General features: G+C 35.6%; 1 protein-coding gene across 6 annotated transcripts in view; it reads left to right on the top strand.

The window, feature by feature from the left end:
• Positions 1 to 18,452, top strand: part of LOC137757679 (lysine-specific demethylase 6A-like) — a 159,172-nt gene that overhangs the window by 51,960 nt on the left and 88,760 nt on the right. For 5 of the 6 annotated variants that reach the window (XM_068534285.1, XM_068534284.1, XM_068534288.1 and 2 more), the window contains exons 5-6: positions 9,380 to 9,438; positions 11,832 to 11,952. The exons of the other annotated variant lie outside the window; for it this stretch is intronic. In XM_068534285.1, coding sequence (XP_068390386.1) covers positions 9,380 to 9,438; positions 11,832 to 11,952 — 180 coding nt within the window. The remainder of the gene's footprint in view (positions 1 to 9,379; positions 9,439 to 11,831; positions 11,953 to 18,452) is intronic. 6 annotated transcript variants of the gene reach the window in all.

Genomic DNA, 18,452 nt, shown 5'->3' with positions numbered 1-18,452 from the left:
CACAACTACTGAGCCTGCGCTCTAGAGCCCGTGAGCCACAACTACTGAGCCCACGTGCTGCAAATACTGAAGCCCGCGCGCCTAGAGCCTGTGCTCCACAACAAGAGAAGCCGCTGAAATAAGAAGCCTGTGCACCGCAACGAAGAGCAGCCCCTGCTCGCCGCAGCTAGAGAAAGCCTGCGCGCAGCAACGAAGACCCAATGCAGCCAAAAATAAATAAATAAAATAATTTAAAAAAATAATAATAAAGTATGTCTTCTGAAGACAGCATACAGTTGGATCTTTTAATTTTATCCAGTCTGATAATTTGCGTGTTGATTATTTAATCCAATTTTGTCTAATGTTATTATTAAAATATTGTATATACATCTGCCATTGTACTTCTTTTGTATGTCTCTTTTTCTTCTATTCTTGTTTTACTGCATGAAGCAGATTTTTAAAATTAATTTCTTCAAGTTTTTTCATTATATGTTTTTGAGTTATATTCTTAATGGTTGCCCTAGTGCTTACCATGTATATATCAAGTTATATGACTTTACCTTGATTTATACCAAACTAGTTTTTATGAACTATAGAAATGATACTCTTAATATGACATTATGTACTTGCGTTCTTTTATTTGTTGCACCTTCAACAGGTATGTTGAACTGTGTATGAACTATGTAGTAGTATGTTGTTATAATATTATGTAATTTGTTGAGGTTTAAGAAGAAAAGATGGTATGTTTGGCTTTTGTATTTTAGCCTCTTAAGTTCCCATATCTGTTTGTCTTCATTTGTTCTTGTATATCTGCTTGACCATCTTGAGTCTTTTCTGTAGTCCAGTATAGCTTTGTTCCCAGCTTAACTCATTTGTTCTGTCATTAAGTTATATTACTATATATTAATTGGCATAATAATACAATTATATGGAGAGCTGGTTTTTAAATCAGTTAGAAGGAAGGAAAGAAAAGAAATACATATGCAGTCTACTGTGTCCCATACCTGCATAATTAGATGTTAAACAACCCTCCCCCTACCCCCGTTTTTTGGCTTTGAAAAACTGACATGGACACTTGTTCTAAGCCTAAAGAACTTCACTAGAATTTGTTGTAATATTTATTGTAAGGTGGGTGTGTTTGAAGTGGATTCTTTCTCTCTCTTTTATAATCTACAAATATTTAGCTTTCATAGTTGAAAACTCTGCTAGGATAGAAGATTCTTGGTTGGCAGTTTGTTTTCTTTGAGCACTTTGATTATGCTATCCCACTGCCTTTCACCATCATAGTATCTGAGGAGAAATCAGCTTAATCTGATTGGTTTTCTGTTCTGTTTTGTAAGAGAGTTTTTTTCTCTTGCTGCTTTCAGAATTTTCTCCTTGTGTTTGATCTTCAGCATTTTCTACTGTGATCTGTCTCTGAATGTCTTTTCGTTTATTCTACTTGAGTTTTAGTTGTGCTTACTGATTTACAGATAAAGTTTTTTTCTGAAATTTGGGAAGTTTTTAGCTGTTTACTACTGAAATACTTTTTTTCTGTCTTTTCCCTTTTCTGGCATTCCTACATACGTTGGTACACTTAATGGAAAGCGCATAGCATGGGCTCTTTCCCCAGCCACATCTGTCATTGTCCAACAGGCACACGACAAAATTTTAATGGCGGCAGAGACAAAAGTGTTGCATGGGATCAGCACCATGGGCTTTCACTCACCAATGCCAGTGTGCAGTCTGTCAGCAACAGACAATAACATTCAATTCCTGATATGGCATCATTCCCTAAGGTGTTCACGTAGCTTCTCAATGCCAGGTTGATTACAGTGGACTGCTTCCATCATGAAAGAGTCAGTATTTTGTCGACACTGGAATAGAAATTTGCTGGCATTACCAATTTGCCTTCTCTGCAGACAGTGCTTCTGTCAAAAGTGACATCCGTGGATTTACAGAATGCCTTATCTAATATTGCGGTAATCTACACAGAATTGCTTCAGAGTAAGGAAGTAACTTCACAGGAAAAGAAATACAGCAGTGGACTCCCATGTTACGAAATTCAGTGATGTTAACCATGTTCCCCATTATCCTGAAACAGCAGCTGGCTTGATAGAGAGGTGAAAGGGCCTTTTGAAGACTCAGTTACAGTGCCAGTTATGTGGCAGTATGTTGCAAAGCTGGGGCAGGGTTCACCAAGAGATTTATAATGCTCTGAATTGGTGGTGTTTTTCTAATAGCTAGCATTCATGGGTCCAGCCATCAAGACAGTGGAATTGGGAGTGGCACCCGCCATTACCCTGGTTATCCAATAGCAGCATTTTTGCTTTTTGTACCCACAACTTCATGCCAAAATGACTGAGAGGTGTTAGTTCCAGAGGAAGGAATTCTTCCACAAGGAGACAAAAATAATGATTCCCTGGAAGGGGACATTAAGATTATCAGATAGCCTTTTTTCATTTCATTTTCATGCCTGTGACTCATCAGGCAAGCAAGGGAGTTACCTTGTTGGTGTTTTTGTAGTTGTTGTTTGTTAGTTTTTCAAAGGAGGATGAGAATTAAAGTGGAAAAACATTGTTTTTCAGTACTGTTGCAGTTGGGGAAATGATATTCAATATAGAACTGGGGTCAGTTCTGATTACAGCCTGAGCAAGTAGGAATTTATTGCCAAGGAGCCCTGTAAGGGTCAGCCTTTGCAAAATTACTAAAAGAAATAACAAGGCAGTTTGCGCTAAGCCATCCTCATCAAGGTGAGTAGCGGAGGATGAGGAACCCCGATTAAATACTGTGTGTTTCACATACAGAGGATGAGGCACTTTTTCTAAACCCACTTAATGTGGTTCTTGCGATTTTAGAAGGAAATGTGCAGATGTGCTAAGGAACAGGTTCAGGAATCTGACCTATAGTTTGGTTGTTAGTTCCCACTATTGTTTAAAGGAGTGAAGAGACATTCTTCTTTCTTAGAACAATGTTAGTTCATTTCTTGTTCTATAGCCTTTTGTACATTTAGGACCAGCTGAATATGAATAGTCTGTTGAGTATTGGTAATAGAAGTTACATTTTACATTCAGGGCTAGGCAGTAAGCATTTAAGGAGGGGCGAATTTATGTGAAAATAACAGAAAAACAAAGAATAAATGTTAAAAACCCAATTTCTGATTCCAGAGGACAGTTAGTCAAGATTTGTAGATGATGGGCTCAAAGCATCAGTAGATGGTAGAGTGTGGACAACAGGGGCAATACATAGAATTACTGGCTTGAGTTGTGATGACAAACTTTATGAGAGGACCAGTCAGTGGTAGGCATGAAGTTTGTTCAGTAATGATCTGTTATGGTAATATTCTTGAAGTTTATATGATGTTGTGTAGCATCAGCTTTCAGGGCTCTGGGTAGAAGGCTGTTTGTTCATAATTATTCCAAGTCATAATAGAGAAAATTTGGAAGCACCAATTTAGAGAGGTGTAAATTGGAGGAATTCAGTATTTGTCAAGGACTGGTAAATGTGCAAGACTGAATCCAAAGGTTACATTATAGTTTTCCATTGTAAACATATTTTTTTCACCACCTATTTTGTCAGAGAATCAAGGTCAGAATAATTTGTTTACAGAATTAGTAGTTTCATTAAATTTTGCCTGATTATTTTTTTATAAACAACAGATTTATTTTTTAAAAATAAATTTATTAAAAAAATATAAATTTGTTTTTGTTTTTATTTATTTTTGGCTTTGCCTGATTATTTACATAGAGGTGGCAAGAATAGTAACTGGTCAGAAATGTCTTTTCTTCCTGGAACTTTTCATAAGAAATTTCAGACTAGACTTTTAAAAGCCTCTTATGTCTAGGAAGTCAAGCCAGGAACTTACCACTACATTTTGCTTGCAATGTAGGGGTTTGGTTGAATTCCTTTGTCTTGTGTTCCCGAAATATTCTAAGGTTCATGGGCCTACCAGGAAGTGACCTTCCTTACTTCTCTGATAAGGTATGGAACTCTATTAGGCAGGTTCAGGCCAATTTTTCCAAAGGTAGCTTTGTAAGCAGTAGCTCCTTAGTTCCTTCAAGCTCTTGGATCATATGTGATTCAGTGCACATACCAGTCTCAGACATTGCAGTCAGAGCCTTGGTGTTATAATCAGTGTTTCCAGTAGAGTCCTTTACAAGGAAAAAAGATTCTTTTTGAATTTATGCAAATAATTATATTCTCATTAAAAATAAGAATACTCAGTTTTCAAATTGTAGAAGAGCAGGTAGGGAGAAAAAGTAACTATTGTATCTTTGTTCACAAAGAATTACTTTACAAATTTACTTAATTATACATAGATTAAGAGAAAAATGTTTTCTTAAATCTTGAATACAAACATTAAAACACCAACAGTGTTTCAAATAAACTCATCAGAAATTATAATGGTCTTAATCAATTTATTCAAAGCCATGAAATTAATTCTTGTTCAGCTTTTTCTTGGGCTAGCAGTTTTATGACTCCATTATCTTCTTCCTTACTTTTGGAAATACTTACACTTGAGACATGGTCTCAAAATTACTCCTGGATGCCACCACAAAGCATTCCTGCCTCTAGCTGATTATAAACACTTTCTAAGAAGAATCAAAGTGAAATAATAACTGTGACTTAAAGTTCTGATTAGAGTTCATTTGATAAGGAAAGTTATTTCTATGCATATATCTTAAGATAATAACTGGACAATGAGGGCATTGGCCAAATGATTCATGGAATATCTGTATAGCAATCCTTCCAGTGCAATTGATTGTACACTTTCCTTGGAAGAAGTAACAGTCATTTGTGCAATTATATAGCGATTCATTAGCTGTGTCCATTGGTTTGTCTAGATGGTCAGGGACGTGGAAGGAGGATGGTTGAAAATTGTTCTGAAGAAAATTTGGGGAAAAGCCATTTGTACCTCTCTGAATGAGGGAAAAAACATAAAGGTATTTGTGTTACATGTGAAATACTTGCCAGAGGGTCACCTCAGCTGAGGATCATTTTAATAATCAAGTGGATATAATGACTGGTTATGTGAATAACAGTCAGCCTCTTTTCCTGGCCAACCCTGTGATCACCCAGAGGGCTAATGAATAATGTGGACACAGTGGCAACCATAGAGGCTTTGCATGGTCTCAGCAACATGGATTTCATTCACCAAGGCTGTTCTGTGTATGACCACCACTGAGTGTCCAGTTTGTGAGCAGCAGAGATCAACACTGAGTTCCCCATATGGCACCATTTTCTGGAAAGATCAGTAAGCTATCTGATGATAAATTGATTACCTTGGAAAGAACAGCACTTTGTTATTACTGGAATAGACATGTAACATTGTGTAAATTTATGGTGTACAACATAATTTTTAAAAATATATTTATTTATTTGGCTGCGTTGGGTCTTAGTTGCGGCATGTGGGACCTTTATTGCGGCACGTGGCATATTTAGTTGCAGCATTGGGGGATCTTTTTGTTGTTGTTGTTGCAGCATGTGGGATCTTTATTTGTGGCATTCGAATTCTTAGCTGGGGCATGTGGGATCTAGTTCCCTGACCAGGGATGGAACCCCTACCCCCTGCATTGAGAGCGTGGAGTCTTAGCCACTGGACCACGAGGGAAGTCCCCCAACATAATGATTTGATACATTTCACATATACATATATATACACATACATGTCTGTGTTTACCTTATATAGCTACAGTTTTTTCTGTGAGAAGTTTTAACATCTAATTTCTCAGTGACATTTCAAATATATACTACAGAATTGTTGTTATAGGAATTACATCCCTAGAATTTACTTACTTTATTATTGGAAGTTTGTACCTTTTTACTGCCTTCACGTAGTTACTTTCTCTCTCCTCTGGCAAACACCAACCTGTTTGTTCTGTTTCTGTGAGCTTGTTTAAAAAAATTCCACTTGTAAGTGAGGTCATGCAATATGTGTCTTTCTCTGTGTGAATTGTTTCACCTAACATAATACCCTCAAGATCCATCCATGTTGTAGAAAATTGGAAAGTTTTCTTCTACTTTTTTTTTTTAATAACCTTTTTTTAAAAAAAAATTACTTGTTTTATTTGTCTACTTTTGGCTGTGTTGGGTCTTTGTTGCTGTGTGCGGGCTTTCTTTGGTTGTGGCCAGCGGGGGCTACTCTTCCTTGTGGCGCGCGGGCTTCTCATTGCAGTGGCTTCTCTTCTTGTGGAGCATGGACTCTAGGCATGCAGTCTTCAGTAGTTGTCTCACGTGGGCTCAGTAGTTGTGGCTCACGAGCTCTAGAGCACAGGCTCAGTAGTTGTGGCGCACGGGCTTAGTTGCTCCATGGCATGTGGGATCTTCCCAGACCAGGGCTCAAGCCTGTGTCCCCTGCATTGACGGGCAGATTCTTAACCACTGCGCCTCCAGGGACGTCCCCTCTTCATCTTCCTCTTTTTTTTTTTTTTTTAATAAACTTGTAAAAATATAAAAACTGTTGTTAGACCTGCAACTATGCATTAAAAAGACCATGAGTCCAGTTTGGATGCTGTACCATTGCTTCCTGATCGTAGCTACAGTATATATACTTACAAATACATATTGTTTTCCCTTTTCTTTGAAAAGTTAGCAAATTTCCTTGGTGTCTTTCTCTTTTTCCTTAAGAAATTTGTTATTTTATCTTGGGAGTAGGTGTGCCACAGGTAGTACTGGGGTGCTTGTGTAACAGACACTTCCTTGTTCACAGAGATCCCAAGGAATACATAATTGTCAAACTCCATTGATTCTCAGAGGTAGGTGATCCTTGGGGTGGCAGCCTTAAAAACTGGGGCACTAGATATGTGGTCCAAACGCTTTGTTTTCGCTCCCCAGGGAGAAGCTTGGAGTTGGAGGTTATCTCAGGATTTTAAGAGGGGGTATGGTGGGAGTGGGGCTGACTGCGAGAGTGTGTCTTAGCCTTTCCCACCCATTTCAGTTTTTTCCATTGCCCAGTGTGTAGGAGATGCTCAGTTTGTGGATTTCGCTCAGGGAGTTAATCCATGTAGTTTTATATGTGCTCTGATGCTAGCAGTAGGAAAAGCCAGCAGCCCTCCTATCCCTTCATCCTGGTGACATTCAGCCACTTTTTATTTCTCTTCTAGCTGAGCTGTGTATCTTGCAGGTTCTTAGCCCCCGATCAGGGATTGAATCTGGGCCTTTGGCAGTGAAAGCACGGAGTCCCAGCCACATCCCCCCCACCCCCCACCCCTGCCCTGTTAATACAAACACATTGTATATAGGTTGATGGTAAACCACATGAAACTATAATTTCTTTTATTTTAAGGTATTTTTTAAAAAGCATTTATTTTATTTATTTATTTTTGGCTGCGTAGGGTGTTTGTTGCTGTGCGCGGGCTTTCTCTAGTTGCGGTGAGCGGGGGCTACTCTTCATTGTGATGTGCGGGCTTCTGAGGTGGCTTCTCTTGTTGCGGAGCACAGGCTCTAGGCGCATGTGGGCTCCGCGGTTGTGGCTCATGGACGCCAGATTACAGGCTCAGTAGTTGTGGCGCACGGGCTTAGTTGCTCCGTGACATGTGGGATCTTCCCGGACTAGGGCTTGAACCTGTGTCCCCTGCATTGGCAGGCAGTGTTAACCACGTGCCACCAGGGAAGCCCTATAATTTCTTATTTAGGGTTTGTGATAGACACTGACACAGACTAGGCATATTTCAGAGATATTAGGGGTTCACCCAGACCACTGCAATCAAGCAAATACTGCAGTAAATTGAGTCACACTAATTTTTTTGTTTCCTAATGCTTAAAAAAAGTTGAATTTACACTGTACTGTAGTCTTATTGAGTGTGCAGTAATGGCAAAAAAAAATGTACATACCTTTATTTAAAAATACACTGTAAATCAACTATACTTCAATAAAAATAAATCAATTCAGCATAGCAAAAAATAAAATCAAAGGTAAGTAGTTTAACAGTAAAATAAAAAAATAAAAATACTTAGTTCAGACATAATCCTCTTGTTGGTGGAGGGTCTTACCTTGATGTTGATGGCTACTAACCAATCAGGGTGATGGTTGCTAAAGTTAGGATGGGTGTGGCAGTTTTTTAAAGTAACTCCACAATGAAGTTTGCCACGTTGATTGACTCTTTCCTTTCACAAGGAGTTTCTCAGTAATATGTAATGCTGTTTGATAGCATGATGTTTTACCCACAGTAGAACTTTCAAAATTACAGTCAGTTTTCTCAGACTCTGCTAGTGCTTTATCAACTATGTTTATGTAATATTCTAAATTCTTTTTTGTTATTTCAGCAGTCTTCACAGCATTTTCACCAAAGTAGTTTCCATCTCAAGAAACAGCATTCTTTGTTCAGGCATAAGGAGCAACTTCTCATCTGTTCAAGTTTTACCGTGAATTACAACAATTCAGTCACATCTTTAGGCTCTTCTTCTAAATTCTGGTTCTCTTGCTATTTCCAACTCATCTGCAGGTATTTCCTGAACTGAAGCCTTGAACTCCTCAAAGTCATCCATGAGGGTTGGAATCAGTTTCTTCCAAACTCCTGTTAATGTTTTGAGCTCTTTCCATGAATCTTCAATGTTCTTTATGACATCTGGAAAATTCCTCGTTTTCTGTAGGATGTCTTTTCATGTTTTTAATTGTTTCTTTTGCTTTGTAGAAGTTTGCAAGTTTGCCATAGTCCTATTTGTTGACTTCCGATTTTGCTGTTTGTGTTTTTTGTGTCATATCCAAAATACATTGCCAAGACCAAGGTCAGGGAGCTTCTTTTCTGTATTTTCTTCCAGGAAATTTCATGGTATCAGACCTTATGTTTAAATCTTTTATCCATTTTGAGTTAATATTTACGAGTAAGATAGGACTACAATTTTAGTATTTTGCATGGGCTTATCCATTTTCCCCAGCATCAGTTTTAAAGAGGTGAAGAGTCTGTCCTCTTACAGTTGGGCATTCTTGGCTCCCTGTGAAATATTAGTTGACCATAAATGTGGGGGTTTAATTCTGGTCTCTTTATTCTGTTCCATTGGTCTATGTGCTAATATTTTTATACCAGTTACCATACTGTTTTTCTTAGTGTAGCTTTGTAGTATAGTTTGATGTCAGGTAATGTGATACCTTCACCTTTGTTCTTCACTCTCTGGATTGCTTTGGCTATTTGGGAACTTTGTGGTTTCACAGAAATTGTAGGAGTTAAAAAAATTATTTTCATTGTGGGCTTGATTAAAAGGAACTGAAAATATTTCTCCAAGTTGTTTGGCTTCTGCATTATGTGTTGGCTCATGACTTCATTGTTTCTTTTAATCATATTGTAAGATAGGATAGAATTTTTAGAACTAAAGAACATTTTATGTATTATGTTTCTACTTAATAACATAAAGTAGACATAAAAGCTTTTAAATGGCGTTTTTTTTTTTTTTTTTTTTTTTTTTTTTTTTTTTTTTAAAACAGAATGCTGCCTTTTTATATGGCCTTGGTTTGGTTTACTTCTATTACAATGCATTTCACTGGTAAGTTGACTTACATCAGATGTTTTCCCCCTTTGTGTGTGCGTGTGTGTGTGTGTGTGTGTATGAGAAACACATAAAATATTTTAATGTCAGTAAACTCTCATTTCATTAGTTGTGTATTACCTTTGTAGGTTCAAATCAAGTCCAGCCCTCATTTCCTCCACTCAGCACATTTGCAAACACCTTCTGATACCCAGTAACTAGTAACTTGATTATGAACTCTCAATTTCCCACAATAGGAATAATGATACCTCCTTCAGTGTTGAGGATTAACTATGATAGTAATGTGTACGATTTTGTAAACAGTAAAGTATAGGAAACTTTTTTGGTCTTGTCCTTTTTTTTTTTCATTTAAGTGCTATGAGAATTCAAAGGAAGGCGAGTGAGTACACCACCTGTGTTTGCAACCATGTCCTGTAGGTCATTCCTAATATTAATAGACTCCTTAAGTATACACTGACCAGTATTTGATATGGTTTCCCAAATGTGAATGAATATTCAGTTTTTAGTTGTATGACTTTTCGTGTATATTATTTTTCTTACTCCTTGGCTTTTTGGGAAATTGTTTATGCCATGTTCAGAAGTACTGCATTGTTTGTTACATGAACTTGTAGGTTATAGATGTTACAACTTCATTTTATGAACTGTGTATTTCTTTGAGAGATTTTAAACTTAAGTCAACTTACCTTTTGTATTGAATGAGGACAATTTTAAGGTCTCTGTGAATTTCCTGAAAATCCTATTCACAGAACTCACTATTCTGAACTTTTAGAACTAAAAAAGACCTTAGAGATCATTTTGTTTTAATTTAAAAATTTTGTTGATGGGGGAAATAAGATGTGTTATTTTTATTTAGTGTTACTTGAACTATTTAGTAGTGGAAGCAGGCCTCATGTTCAGGACTCTAGTCTAATAATTGAAAGCATATTCCATACTTAGAAAAAAGAAAGATTTTCTTTCTTCTTTTTTTTTTGAACGACACTATCACTGGCATTGGGTCATGGACTTGTCATCACTTACAAATGAGAAGAGGACAGATGGTTACGGAAACCAGTAATAGGAGTTATAAAGTTTGTAGGGAGATGTATTTAGAAATAAGGTTTTAAGTTTTTCTAAATGGAATGATTTATTGTACTTTGCCTTATGTCAAGATGGAAAAATGGATATTTAAAAATCATTATTTGCAGTTGTTGTGCAAATAGATAGTCATTTCAGCTAGCCAGAACAAATTTAGGTGAAATCCAGTATAAGGCTGGGAACAAAGAACTGTACATTTTAGATACAGAGAAGTGTGACTCACATTGAACAGTTTTCATGTAGTTATAACTTTTGAACCCCCTTAGATTGAAGATAGGAATGTACAGTCAGGAAGGAGATAAGTCTATAGATTGAAAATATTAATTGCTTGATATGTGTGTGACAGTGTTAAGTTAGTTGTGTGACAGATGATTTTAAATTTTAATAAGTCATCTGTAAATGATATCTCTATATTTCCCAGAGAAAATTTTCCTTTCAGAATACTTGTTTTTGCAATAAATGTGTGTATATACCACAGCATTTGACAAGTAGGATCTTAACTGAAGTAACTTACTAAAGACATGTGGTGTGTTGCTTGGTACTAAATTGTGATATGACTGTTATCTGCATCTTTCTATAATAAAAAGAGAATTGACTTTGGAAACATTTACAGTCCTAGATAGTGACCTCTGAGGTTTCTAGAGTATAGAATAATTGAAATTCAAAATAGACTTCTTTCTTTTTTTTCTGTCTCTTCCAAGCACTTAAATATATTCAGAGTATATCCAGCATATCTGGATATTCTCCACTGATACTAAGGACCTGTTAAAAAGACAATAATCAAGACAGAATAGAATTAGGACAAAAGTAGGCAAATGAAGGCTGAAGTAGATGATAGAAGTCAGAAGCAGTCCTGTAAACACGGGTCCTTGATTTATGATAGAGGTGGCACTGCTTTCTCTACAGTAGGAATCCCATATGGAAAAGATAAATATTAACCCCTATCTGAATCACGTCATACTTAAAATAGGTTCCAAGCTGAATGTAAACCAAAATGTGGCAGGTAAAAGTAAGGCTTCTAACAGTGGATATATATGGAGCAGTATAGAACCAAGGTTAACACTCTTACCTTTTTGCCATTTTAAAAGCTTTCTTACTGTCTTCTTCTCTAAGTTGATTCAGAGAATGTTAAATTGTTTATTTATGTTGAAAATATTATTAAATATTTAAATATTGCCAAATAATTTGAGGAAGGTAAAGTTACCTTTTTACATTCATAGTGTTTTTATAAAGTTATAATTTGTTTTATTGTATTTTTTGTACTTCCAAAGCAAATACAGTTAATCTTACAGTTTCTTATGTCTGTATTCTTCAAGGGCAATTAAAGCATTTCAGGAGGTGCTTTATGTTGATCCCAGCTTTTGTCGAGCCAAGGAAATTCATTTACGACTTGGGCTTATGTTCAAAGTGAACACAGACTATGAATCTAGTTTAAAGGTAGGTGGTTGGGGCTTTTCCTAGAAATGCACTATTTCATTTGTGTGTGTGTGTGTAGAGTGTGGGGGTTAAATGTTAAGAATATAGAGGAATACTGGAAGTTATATTACTGCTATTAAATGAATGAATTTAGGATATGAACTTAAAAAGGAAAAAAAGGATTGGATTTCGGGGTACAAGGCAGACATGGTGCTAAGATATGCAGAAGAACTTTTAAGTGCTTTAGATTTTTGTTTTTGGTTTGTCTTTTAACAAAATGTAAATATTGCTGTTTGTGATAAGGAGACACTGGAGGTTTTTATTTCATTTTTGAGTATGTAAAACACTCTCCAATATGTGACTGGCACTGTAGAGATGAAGAGGTCGTTAGTTATGCTGTATCTGTGATCTAATTATTGACTGTTCTTTCCTGTGGGTCTGATGAAATCTGCCCATTTTTAATAGCATGGTATGTGTCATGGCAAAATTATTTAATAGATTTGTTATCTTTTAAGGCTTGTGGACTGCTAGTTGGTGAACATAAACATCATTGGAAAAGAATGGTACATTATTGTTAAATACTTTGATTGTAATGGAAATTTGATTTGTCATTACTTAACATTTTTAGGAGTTTCTGGGTTTGTGCTATCATTTTATGTTTTCCAAGGGTTTTTAATGAGAATGAGGCTTCCCTATATATCAGAAGCATGGCTCTTTGAAAGAATTCAAGTTTCTGGAGAAAAAAGGTTTTGAGAATTTATGACTATTTAGAATGTTTGCTCTTTTCCTTATAGATGTGAATTGTAGAGTATATTGATTACAGAGGTGGTGTGCATATGTGTGTGTCACATACTCTGAACTCATTAACAAGGAAAATGCTAAATAAAGGCTACTTAAAAACTGATGCGATTGCAGGTCCCCTAAACTGCCAGCCTCAAGGTTAGTGATTCGGAAGAGGTCAGTGAACTCAGAAAACAGTTTTATTTATGGTTATGGTTTATTTACAGTGAAAGAAAATAGATAAAAATTTTCAAAGGAAAAAGACACTAAAAACAGAGTCAAAAGTGCAAAAGTCCACTTGTCCTGTCTCATTGCAGTCATATCGATAACACTTAATTCTCCCTGAAATGTTGTTTAGTTACATGCAGGGAGTATTCCCAAGCCTTTCCAGGGTTTTGTTCTTTTCCATGAAATGTGTATATGTGTATAATATTGACGTTTGGTAATGTAGAAAGGGAGAGAGCCACCTGACTGACCTTAGTTTTAGTTGCTTAATCACCAGCCACTTTAGACATCAAACTGTAATGTTGTTAGAATGAATTATCTTGATGACCCAAGGTCCTAGGTATACAAAGGTACACTTGCAAGGCAGGATATTCTAAAGGTTTAGAGATTTCTCTCTCAGGAGTTGGTCAAGGCTAGAGCTTTTTTTTTGAATAGGCAGGGTTTCCAACAACCCAGACCGGCTGAGTTAATTCCTTACTGCACTCTGTATTCATTCAGTTCCTTAATTCTTTCAGGTTTTAAAATATTAAGTGCCTCAAACTATCTCTGCATTTTATGGGTTTATAGAGGAGTGATAACTGAGGGCACATAGAAACTCAACCAAGAACATTAAAAACCATTGCAAGTGGACTGTAAAGAATTTAGATCACACACTGGTCAAGAGATCAGTGTAGCTGAGGAATAAGTCCAGAGTTAAACGCACTTGGTGCAGAGAATGGGATTAGGTTTATCAGTTATTTGTTAAGATTAGAATAGAGTTTATGAAAATGTATACTGTGAGGTGTCAGTGGATTTAAAATGTAAAGAAAGTACAGTTTTGGCACCTTGTAGATTTTAACCCCTTCTTTCATTTATACATTCACAGTGTATAAATTAGCCTATCAAAAATGTTAACATGTCATATGGCAGAAAATAAGTTAAATATGGTGTAATTTTTTTGGAATGTAGTTGTTATCATATAGCAGCATGTTAGGTGTTTTCTGAAAATATGTTGGAGGGCAAAAGAAAATTGTCAATATGTAAAATAGCCTTTAATTAGGCAGAGCAGAGTTAGATAACATTCATTGGTTTGTTGCAAGTGTTTTGGCTTACTCTGGCATAATGGAAACAGTGTTGTATCCAGTTTTATTTGTTTAGGCTTAGGTAAAGAGTAACAGACCTTGAAACGATGTTGATTTTAGCAGAAAATTTTGGGGCATGCAGTTTTCTTTTTCTTTCTTTGTGCCATTTCCCCCTTATTTTAAACTCTGATAACTCTGATTTCGTTGTATGAAAGAATGTTAGGATGTTTTTGACATTAATATTTCTTTTTTAATGAAGTATAGTTGATATACAGTATTATATTTATTAGAAAGAATGTTAAGATGTTTTTGACATTAATGTTAGGATGTTTTTGACATTAATATTTCTTTTAATTCTTTTAATATTCTTTGACATTAATATTTCTTTTTTAATGAAGTATAGTTGATATGCAGTATTATATTAGTTTCAGGTGTACACCATAGTGATGCAGTATTTTTACAGATTATACTCCATTAAAAGTCTTTACAAGATAATGGCTATAATTCCCTGTGCTGTGCAATATAGCCTTGTTGCTTGTCTCTTAATCCCACACCCCTAATACGCCGATGCCCCCAGTCTCTCTTCCCACTGGTAACCACTAGTTTGTTTCCTATATCTGTGAGTCTCTTTCTGTTTTGATATATACATTTGTTTATATAATTTTTTAGATCCCATATGTAAGTGATATCATATGGAATTTGTCTTTCTCTTTCTGACTTAACTTCCTTTAGTATGATAATCCCCAGGTCCATCCATGTTGCTGCAGTTGGCATATTTCATTCTTTTTATGGCTGAGTAACATTCCACTGTATATATGTACCACATCTTTTTTATCCATTCATCTGTCGATGGGCATTTAGGTTGCTTCCAAGTCCTGGCTGTTGTAAATAGTGCTGCTATGAACATTGGGGTGCATGTGTCTTTTTGAATTAGAGTATTCTCAGGATATATGCCCAGGAGTAGGATTGACTGCTGGGTCATATGGTAGCTCTGTTTTCAGTTTTTTGAAGGAACCTCCGTGCAGTGGTTTCACCAGTTCACATTCCCACCAACAGTGTAGGAGAGTTCTGTTTTCTCACATCCTCACCAACACTTGTTTTTCGTAGTTTTTTGATGATAATCATTTTGACAGATGTGAGGTGATAGCTTGTTGTTTCAGTTTGCATTTCTCTAATAATTAATGATGATGAGCATCTTTTCATGTGCCTGTTAGCCATCTTTATGTCCTCTTTGGGAAAATGTCTGTTCAGGTCTTCTGCCCATTTTTAAATTTCTTTTTTTTTTTGCAGGGGGATGTTCAGTTATATGAGCTGTTTATATAGTCTGGATATTAACCCCTTGTTGGTCATATTGTTTGCAGATTCCATAGGTTGTCTTCCACCCCACAACCCCTGTCTCTGGCACTTAGTAATCTGCTCTTTATATCTATGAGCTTGATTTTTTTTTTAATTATTTTTTAATTGTTTATTTTTAAAATTCCACGTAAAAGTGAGATCCTTTGGTATTTGGCTTTCTCTGTCTGATGTATTTCACTTGGCCTAATACCTTCTAAGTGTATGCATGTTGCTTCAGATGGCAAAGTTTCATTCTTTTTTTATGGCTGAGTAATTACACGTATATACATACACTCCCATACACACACACATACACTCACATACACACATGCATGCACACCACATCTTCTTTAACCATTCATTTGTTGATGGATACTAGGTCACTTCCATATTTTGGCTATTGTAAATAATGCTGCTGTGAACATTGTGGTGCATGTATCTTTTTGAATTCGTGGTTTTGGTTTTTTTGGATACATATCTAGGAGTGGAAATACTGGGTCATATGGTATTCTGTTTTTAATTCTTTGAGGAATCTCCATACTGTTTTTCATAGTGGCTACGCCAGTTTACATTCCCACCAACAGTGCCCAAGGGTTCCATTTTGTCCACATCCTCACTAACATTTGTTATTTGTTGCCTTTTTCATAGTACACATTCTGACAGGTGATACTTAATTGTGATTTGGATTTGCATCTCCCTGATGATTCATGATGTACATTGTCTTTTCATGTGCCTGTTGGCCATCTGTATGTTTTTAGAAAAATGTCTGTGCACGTCTTCTGTCCAGTTTTTAATCAAACTGAATATGGGGTTTTTTGCTGTTGAGTTGTATAAGTTCTTTATACATTTTGGATATTAACTGTGTATCGGATACATGATTTGCAACTGTATCCCATTCAGTACACTGCCTTTTAATTTTGTTGATGGTTTTCTTTGCTGTGGAGAGGCTTTTTAGTTGGATGTAGTCCCACTTGCTTATTTTTCACTTTTGTTACCTTTGCTTTTGCTGTCAGGATTTGGTGTCAAGATTTGCAGAATTATTGCTGTTTGAAAATATTTATCATTTTATGTTGTTTGGGGTTTGAAACAGTAAAAGCATTAATTTTCCTGCTGCTTTCAAAAGTTTGTGGACTTTTTTTTGTTTTAGGATCTTGAATACTGAGAGAGAAAATGTAGGCTGGGCAATTCGAATTATACAAATCTCTCTGCTTTTTTAGAGTTTTAGTATAATAGTAATACTGAAATACTGTCATCTCTTTTAAGATCAATTTATTTCCTTTGATGACTCATTTAGGAAAGGTCTGTTTTCTCACATAACATTTTAATATGTTTTCAAGGTCAGTTAGACTTAAAAATGTACTACAGTACAAAGTGGAACTGTTATGCTGCTCTTTCTGTTAGAGGAAAGCTGTTATTAAATATATTTTGTTTTAAATAATATACATATTTAAAAATAGTTTTGTCTTGGCTCTGGTAGCACAATAAGGATAAGCATTTGGCTTTGCAGAATAGATGAAAATGAAAGCAGTATTCAGACTGTTCAAATGTTAGATATGCCTGAGTAAAAAAGGTTTTTTCCCCCGTTTTGGTTATATTATTAACTTAAAATTTTCAGATCATAGTAAATTTTCATGCAATTAAAAAAAAAAGCTAGAGTCACAGATCTAGAAAACAAACCTATGGTTACCAAGGGGGAAGGGAGAAAGGGATGGATTGGGAGATTGGGATTGACATATACATAGTACTATAAATAAAATAGGTAACTAATAAGGACCTACTGTATAGCACAGGGAACTCTACGCAGTACTCTGTAATGGCCTATATGGGAAAATAATTTAAAACAGAGTGGATATATGTATATGTATAACTGATTAATTTTGTTGTATACCTGAAACTAACACAGCATTGTAAATCAGCTATACTCCAATAAAACTAAAAAAAAAAAAAAAAGTACAGGGAAGTACAGGGAATTCACATATACCCATCAGACAATTTCATTCAGTGGTAATATTTTGCATAACTATAATATCTTATTACAACCAGGATTGGACATTATCATAAAGTCCAAAATTTTCTTTTTTGTAGCATTGTATCCTTTGCATCATTTTGTGCATTTTTGACTCTGTTTATAGAAAGAATAATGCATTTGCTGTTTAAGGGCCACATGCATTTTAATAAATTAATCCATTTCAGAATATGTTTTAAGTAAGTTTTTAAAATGTACTTCATATAGGCTAGCATAAATTTTTTCTAGTATTGTTTTTTAATTATTGTGCAGAAATACACACTACGTGATACTGTTTTCAACATTCAACTGTATCAGTTAAAATATACAATTTAGTGGCATTGATAATATTCACAGTGTTGTATAACCATCATCACTATCCATTTCCCAGAATTTTCAGTAACATGTAAAAACTTCTGTTCACATTAAACAATAATTTCCATTCCTTTTCCCCCCTCTAGGTTCTGATACCCTTCTGTTCTAATTTCTGTTTCTATGCACTTGACAGTTTTAGGTACCTGATACAAATGGAATCATATGTTACTGTGTCTGGCTTATTGCACTTAGCTTAATGTTTCTAGGATTCATCCATGTTCTAGCATATATAAGGCTTCCTTTTTATGGTAAATAATATTCAATTGTATGTATATAACACAATTTTTTCATTTATTCATCTGTTGATGGACTTGCAGGTTTTTCTATATTTTGGCAGTTGTGAAGAATACTGTTATGAACGTTCACGTATGAGTGTTTTTTTGACTCTGTTTTTTCAGTTCTTTTGGAAATATACCTAGAAATCTAATTGCTGAATTGTATCATATATTTAACTTTGTGAGGATTGCTATGCTTTTCTCACTGCCTGCACATTATACATTCTTATCAGCAATGCACTAGGATTCCAGAATCTCTACGTCCTTGCCAAAACCTCTTTTCCATTTCTTAAAAAAGTAATAACCATCCTCATGGAAGTGAATTGATACTGCCTTTGGTTTTTTCACTTGCATCTTTTCCTGTGCATTTGTCTTCTTTGGAGAAATGTACACCGAAGTCCTTTGCCCAGATTTGAATTCCATTCTTTGATTTCTTCTTGTTGAGTTATAGGTGTCTTTATATAG

Source organism: Eschrichtius robustus (assembly GCF_028021215.1).
Source record: "Eschrichtius robustus isolate mEscRob2 chromosome Y unlocalized genomic scaffold, mEscRob2.pri SUPER_Y_unloc_3, whole genome shotgun sequence".
Lineage (NCBI taxonomy): Eukaryota > Metazoa > Chordata > Mammalia > Artiodactyla > Eschrichtiidae > Eschrichtius > Eschrichtius robustus.
This window is presented reverse-complemented; position numbering and strand designations above follow the sequence as displayed.